Raw genomic sequence first — 7,614 nt, forward strand, 5'->3', positions numbered from 1 at the left:
ATGAATTGACATGCTTAATCTAAAAACATCTTTGATATTCATAGTCCACATGCCCATATGACACAAACCAGAGTAGCCATTATTGTGGAGAGTTTGCCAACATTTGTCCATTGGTTGCAATTATGGTTAATTTTTTGTTTGTTTAAGGTTTTGGACAAGTTGATTCAGGGAAGGAAGTGGCACTGGAGACTGAGGTGGTCGTGGAGGAAGTTGTAAAGGAAGAGGAAGTTGGACAAGTCGATTCGGGGAAGGAAGTGGCACTGGAGACTGAGGTGGTCGTGGAGGAAGTTGTAAAGGAAGAGGAAGTTGGACAAGTCGATTCGGGGAAGGAAGTGGCACGGGAGACTGAGGTGGTCGTGGATGAGGTTGTAAAGGAAGAGGCGACTGTGTCGATAAGTGACAGTAAAGGGGTTAAACAGTTGCTGAGTTGTTCTGAGCCCAGCTCTTCGGCTCTCCTGGTAGCACTGTCACCGGTCTTTGATTTACAGCCCATACGACCCGTCAACGACATGGTTAATTTCACAGAGGTCTTGGTATCTTTTACCCTGTATGGAATTCTCGGAGTGGTATGTTCTGTTTAAAAACTATTCAATGTTACGATTCATTGTTCAAAACTATTGTCATAAGAAATACTAAATGTCATGACGCGGACATGAGACAACATTTTGAATGAAGATTGACTTAACTGATTACCATAGATACATGGGTTGGTAAATTGTGTTTATGAACTTATCTTATGAACTTCAATCGAAATAAGTGTTATTATTTATAAGCATGTTGACTTTTAGCACAAATGTTCAGAGATACGTAATCAGAATACAATTGGCTATTGTAGGCTGATAAACATATTTTACAATTCTGTTTTTTCCAGGATGAAAAAGCTCAACTCTTGAACACTTATATTTGGCTTGACATTGTAAGTAAAAAATAATATAGCAATTCATTATCTCAATATTTCTGTTAAAGCGAAACCCCAAATTTAATATTTGAATTCATTATTTGAAATTAAATCACATATTAGCCAATAGGCCAAATGCATTAAATAGTTTGTGGTTCCTCCAGGGATGGAAGAATGAGTTCATCAGCTGGGATCCAGAACAGTGCGGCACCGACCAGATTTCACTACCTAGAAGCAAATTCTGGATACCAGATATTGTCATCAATGAATTGTAAGATCCATGCACAATTGCAGTCATTGTGAAACGCCAAGACAAAAACGGATGGCTCAAATCTTCTGATTATCTTCAGAAGGGACAAACCACCTTAATACCTAATCAGACACAAGTAAATGAATCGTCATCATTGGGTGGTTAGATCTTAAGATGCATACATTGGGCGGCTTATTGCTGGTAAGCGGGTTGGCTGGTAATCGGAAGATTGCTACTTGTTGAGGTGTCCCTGAGCAAGACACCTAACCCTGCAGGCCTGGTTGACACGGCCGTCGTTGTGTAAATGTCTGCATGAATTAGGCAATATTGCAAAGTCCTTCGAGTGGCCACGGGTTAGAAAAAAGCTATATAAATGCAGTTCATTTACCATTTACTATTGGGGACTAAACTATTCCATTGCGGTCGTCCCAACTGCTACTTTATTTTTTTCTAAATCACTCCTTGACCAATGTTCAATACAAGACCATTGATGATAATTACCAACATATTTATATTAATGTTCTACTTAAAGATGTAAACATATCTCAAACTGAGTGCAAGTCTGTTTTTGTTGCTGTCTTACAGTATGGCTAAGAACACAGCCCCAGCTGTGCCTTTTTTACATGTCCATTCTGATGGTTGGATCTACGACTTCAGCCCAGTCAGAGTGGTTAGCTCCTGCAACCTGAACATCTACGCCTTCCCCTTCGACGTCCAGAACTGCACTTTCACCTTCGGTTCCTACATGCACACATGTAAGACACCACGTAGATAAACAGATATTCTCCACATTTCAATTAGAAAAGAGTAACCCATATGCATTATGAAAAAAATAAAATGGTGTATTTTGGGTGAAGGGGTACATGTGTAACATCCTGCCCTCTCTTCTCTTATGCAATGCTCTACTCTATCAGCCAAGGACATCAGGGTTGAACTGAACATTCCCATAAAGGAGATTCTGAAGAACTCAATGGAAGTGATGACTACTGTAGGAGAGTGGCAGCTCATCGATATCATTGCTTATAAAGAGTCACACAATGCAGAACCACCGTACGGAAGTGATGAGCTTGTGTTTCACGTATGTTTGAATAAAATGATATATTCATGATTAGAAAATGTAACATTATGCATTTCTTCATGGTGACATGGTAAAGTTAATAAAGATTATTTATATAATGATAATATTTTAAATGGCCCTGTTAAGAACTATCTTTTTTAAACCCCATAGATTGGTCTGAGGCGTAGGTCCACTCTCTATGTGGTCAACCTGATCATCCCCAGCTGCTTCCTGATCACAGTGGACCTCTTCAGCTTCCTGCTACCCCCACAGAGTGTGGACCGCTCGGCCTTTAAGATGACCCTCATCTTAGGCTACACCGTCTTCCTGTTGCTTATGAATGACTTGCTGCCGGTCACTGGCAACACCATACCACTCATAAGTCAGTAGTACCCTTGTTCAGAGTGAGGCTGACATCACCTTATATAGCTAGAACTGAAAAGTAACCAGCATACTAACACCCTCTCCTATTTATCCTCAGATGTTTTCTTCTCTCTTTGCCTGGCTCTGATGGTGGCCAGCCTGTTGGAGACAATCCTCATCACCAACCTCCACTCAAGCTCCAGTCGCCTTGCTCCTGTCCCCCGCTGGGTGAGAGTCGTTTTCCTTCAGACCCTGGGGTGTTGTGTTGGTCTGCCTTCAAAGCCACCAAAAGAACATTCAACAGGTATGGTGTTAGGTTAGGCTAGAATGTACTGTCCAGTGTTCCAAAACAAACAACAAACATAGATGTACACACTTAAACGTGAAAGACCTGCATTACCATACAGATCCCAATGATGCAGTGGAGGAGGGCGGCGTTTACATGAATCCTCCAGGGGCCAAACATCTAGTAGACACAACCCTGGACGCACTGAGGAAGTTGGGCAGAGACCTCCAGGCCATCCGGCGGCAGGTGGACCGGCAGCAGAGAGGGAACCACAACTCTGAGGAGTGGACCCAGGTGGCAGGCGTCATCGATCGCTTTCTGTTTTGGCTCTATGCCGTCTTCATAATAGTCAGCTTTGTAGTCATGATTTGTATCTGGGCCTCTTCATACAGCAAATAAAATAATGTGTTTAGACAAGGGTTCCATAAATGTTATATAGCGGCCAAGATTTGTGTTGCCTTTTGTAGTCTTCTAGGTATTCTTTCCTTATATTCGAAATACATTTGAGTAAGTTTAGTCAGTATGATTGTTACTTAGGAGAGGTTCAATACACCATTCCAGGCATCACTTTTTGTTTAATTAATGCTATGCTTTAAAATCTGCCATCGTCCAATTTGATTGAATCAAAATAAAACATTTTGATAATTTTGTTTTATTTTACAAAAATGACTTGCATATATGTTGTTGGTGATGTTATTGTTATGAATTATTTTAATATGAACAAGGGAGAGTAATAGGGAAGGGTCTGAGTTTATTTGTAACCCGTAAAGATATTTAATCGCCATGCATTTGATAACCTTGATTTAATTGAACGGAAAATGTTGTATAGCTTGCTAGACTGGCTTTAATGTAACCTTTCAACAGAACACCACTTCTGGAAATTTGACTTTCATACATAACGGTGTATATTTTCGAAGTTTTGCAAACAACATGTGAACATTGTGGGTTAGTGTTGTGTTTTTAAGTTGAAAAGCATGCATTTGACGCTGATTGCAGGATTGGTGCCTGATTCTGCGTCAAGTGCTCTGTTGGTTTGTCTAGGCTCTGTGAAGCCTGGTCTACTATGCTGTAGACACTGTCAGTTAACTTCCATATCTATCAATTGCCGTTTGCTGCTTTTAAATAAACAGAGCCGTTTATAATAGGCACATAATGCTTGAGCCTGACTTTTGATTGCCATACAGTACACTCCCCAGCAGTACTATCACTGAATACTTCAGACCCGCTGTAGCACCAGCAAGACAAATCACCATTGCTTCCACTCAACGCTCAGTGAATGGTGAGATAATAGGCATGAAGGTTATGCAAAATAGGATACTGACCATCAACAATTACATGTATGCATGTAGACTATTGATGCTTAATTAAACCTATTATTATTAGAAGTAAATTAGAAAAGTTAAAAGTTAAAAAAAATCCTCCAGGAATTACACACACTTGTGTACATGTGTTTTACTCGGTGTATATAACACACGTAAACACAAAGTATTATTTCAGGTTCGCCGAGTCAAACCTGACCATAAATAGCTGGTCCTTAGTGTTGCTGACCGACTGCTGGTGATTCATTAGATTCTTTGGAAACGTGATGCAGAACTTCCTCCTTCTCCAATGTAAAAAGGAGGGGTATTTCCATTGGGTCTAACCAAATTTATAGCAAGTCCGGAAGTGGTTTCGTTTTCAGGAAACTCAACAATACTTTTAGTCGACAATGGAGCGGATACCAGGTTTACGGTAAATAAGATTGTGTACCAGTTTATGTGAATGCATTCAGTGTAATAATAATGGTGTGACATGTTTTCCTCTATTGGATTTAGGTTTTACTTTGGCGTTTTCCTTCTAAACTGTATTTCTATGGCAGCGCAAGGTAAGATAAAGTCTTCCATTGAAACCTACTCAGTGAGATTTGCGGTGTTTCATTTTTCCTTACTTGTAATACAATATTAATATCGTTTTGAAAACACAGGGCTCAATTTTCACTGCGACAACGACTTCGACAGGCTGATGACGTGTGCGTTCAATCCCCCGCCTGACGATCCGAGCTGCGCCGAGTACACACTCAACACCCGAGTGGAAGGCTCACAAAAATACACGTAATTATTAATGCCAAACATTAATGCATTGATTTGAAAATATGAAATGCAAAGTAACATTGTAGGCCTACGTCTATCCACATTTGTTCATGATTCATAGTGACGTCACTATTGGAAGTTATTAAAAAATATAAAATATTGTGCTTTATTTTACTTTTCAGTGAGAGGAATTGCAATTTAACATCGGACCCAGTTCGGACGGGAAGGTGCAGTTGCTCGTTGGACATCAATGGGTAAAGATTTTATTTTACAAATAGCACATATCCGTTGAATAACTAATATCGAATATGCTTCTAACTTTAACTTACTTTTTTATGAGGTTTAATGTGGGGGACAATTACACAACAACGCTGCGGAAAGCTGGGGCTCTAGTGGAGTCCAAATACATCTCAGCTTACGACAACGGTGAGTTTAAGCAAGCAGTTTCATACCTGAAAAAAGTCATACCTGCTCCATAGGCTAATGACCAGTATATGTCCTCCAAGTGACATATACACATGGACACCGCATTGGCCCGTAAATGTCTATGGAATCCCCTTCTCATGACTGACATGTCACTCTGTATTCACTGTATAATATAACCCCTCATCTTAATAACCTGTCTCTGTTTTACCCGTGCCTGCTCTTTAATGACCTTTCTCTGCAGCCACTGTCTAACTACCTATACCTGCTTCTTAATTATGGATGTATTATCATTGTCTAACACCTACCTGCTCCTTCATTAATGTCTCTGTTTTAACTGTCTTACCCCTACCTTCTCTTTAATGACCTTTCTTTGTATTCGCTGTTTAACCCCTACCTGAACTTTCTCTATGTTCACTGACTAATCTTTACCCCAGTAAAACCCAAAGCCCCAATACTAACTTCGGTGACAAGAGAAAAGGGGAATTATCTGGTGGCGTGGGACACAAAGTACAATGACCCCTCCTTCGACCTGACGGTGTGGCTGAACTACCGCAAAGAAGGAGAGAACGGCACGGTATGTCCATTTACACCAGAGACCCCGATTCAAGGCCTACATAACATCCATTGACATCTACATGTCCGTCACTTTCTAATTTCATCACTTAAGTCGATCTCTCTACAGACTCAAGCACACAAAGGCAGAATGTCCTGTAAAAAGTAGCATTACAAAATTATAAATGACTCAGTGTAATGTAAATATGTCTGGTAATAATTTGCTATTTGTGGAATTGTAGATGTAGAAATTTTGCTTTTACTCAGGTATCTTTGGAAAAATTGGTAAAGGTTTGGATTCTTCTGTTGGTGTTAGGATTTAATTCCGTGCTGCCTGTCTTGGTCATACAAAGTGTTGTCTGGAGCCTAACATAGGCTGTAGATGAAACCCAGACTGATATTTATTTCTGAGCCATGCCGTTGAAGCTGTAGTCTTTCTGTTGCAGGAAGTGGACGTTTCATTCATGGAGTCTTATGAGATTTTGGGCAAGTCCCTGGAGCCGAGTACAGAGTACCTGGTCAGCGTGCAGAGCAACTCTGCGTTCTACAGTGAGAGAAGTGGAGACCTGACATTCACCACCCGTAAGATCTAAACCCCCGACCACTGGTCCCTACCTATCAGGCTACTGCCGGTGTCATGCCAAATTTGTACCGGCTGCCAAATTTGTACCGGGCGTGTCATCCATACGTAATCCATTCCAAACCTGCCTGGCAACAGATGATCGCGTCGTCCGTTGCCTGGCAACGGACGATCGTGTCAAATGACGTAAAAGGTTCACGAACATTCGCGAACCTTCTATCTAGCGATCCGTTTTCTGGACGCACAACCCTGGACGCACTGAGGACGTTGGGCAGAGACGTCCAGGCCATCCGGCGGCAGGTGGACCGGCAGCAGAGAGGGAACCACAACTCTGAGGAGTGGACCCAGGTGGCAGGTGTCATCGATCGCTTTCTGTTTTGGCTCTATGCCGTCTTCATAATAGTCAGCTTTGTAGTCATGATTTGTATCTGGGCCTCTTCATACAGCAAATAAAATAATGTGTTTAGACAAGGGTTCCATAAATGTTATATAGCGGCCAGGATTTGTGTTGCCTTATGTCGTCTTCTAGGTATTCTTTCCTTATATTCGAAATGCATTTGAGTAAGTTTAGTCAGTATGATTGTTACTTAGGAGAGGTTCAATACACCATTCCAGGCATCACTTTTTGTTTAATTAATGCTATGCTTTAAAATCTGCCATCGTCCAATTTGATTGAATCAAAATAAAACATTTTGATAATTTTGTTTTATTTTACAAAAATGACTTGCATATATGTTGTTGGTGATGTTATTGTTATGAATTATTTTAATATGAACAAGGGAGAGTAATAGGGAAGGGTCTGAGTTTATTTGTAACCCGTAAAGATATTTAATCGCCATGCATTTGATAACCTTGATTTAATTGAACGGAAAATGTTGTATAGCTTGCTAGACTGGCTTTAATGTAACCTTTCAACAGAACACCACTTCTGGAAATTTGACTTTCATACATAACGGTGTATATTTTCGAAGTTTTGCAAACAGCATGTGAACATTGTGGGTTAGTGTTGTGTTTTTAAGTTGAAAAGCATGCATTTGACGCTGATTGCAGGATTGGTGCCTGATTCTGCGTCAAGTGCTCTGTTGGTTTGTCTAGGCTCTGTGAAGCCTGGTCTACTATGCTGTAGACACTGT

At 40.6% G+C, this 7,614-nt stretch overlaps 1 protein-coding gene across 1 annotated transcript; it reads left to right on the top strand.

Annotated features, from left to right (window-relative positions):
- The first annotated feature begins 121 nt into the window (after positions 1–121).
- Positions 122–4,009, top strand: LOC132469221 (5-hydroxytryptamine receptor 3A-like). Its single transcript, XM_060067151.1, has 8 exons — positions 122–566; positions 872–916; positions 1,063–1,169; positions 1,734–1,903; positions 2,063–2,226; positions 2,377–2,587; positions 2,687–2,872; positions 2,976–4,009. The coding sequence occupies exons 1-8, from the start codon at positions 510–512 to the stop codon at positions 3,251–3,253; spliced, it is 1,218 nt and encodes a 405-aa protein (XP_059923134.1). The 5' UTR covers positions 122–509; the 3' UTR covers positions 3,254–4,009.
- Positions 4,010–7,614: the final 3,605 nt, after the last annotated feature.

Source organism: Gadus macrocephalus, chromosome 12, assembly GCF_031168955.1.
Source record: "Gadus macrocephalus chromosome 12, ASM3116895v1".
Lineage (NCBI taxonomy): Eukaryota > Metazoa > Chordata > Actinopteri > Gadiformes > Gadidae > Gadus > Gadus macrocephalus.

Coding starts and splice junctions, on each gene's coding strand:
- LOC132469221 (XM_060067151.1), top strand. CDS start 510: ATGGTTAATTTCACAGAGGTCTTGGTATCTTTTACCCTGTATGGAATT. Junction 917..1,062: donor CTTATATTTGGCTTGACATT/GTAAGTAAAAAA, acceptor TGGTTCCTCCAG/GGATGGAAGAATGAGTTCAT. Junction 2,227..2,376: donor GTGATGAGCTTGTGTTTCAC/GTATGTTTGAAT, acceptor TAAACCCCATAG/ATTGGTCTGAGGCGTAGGTC.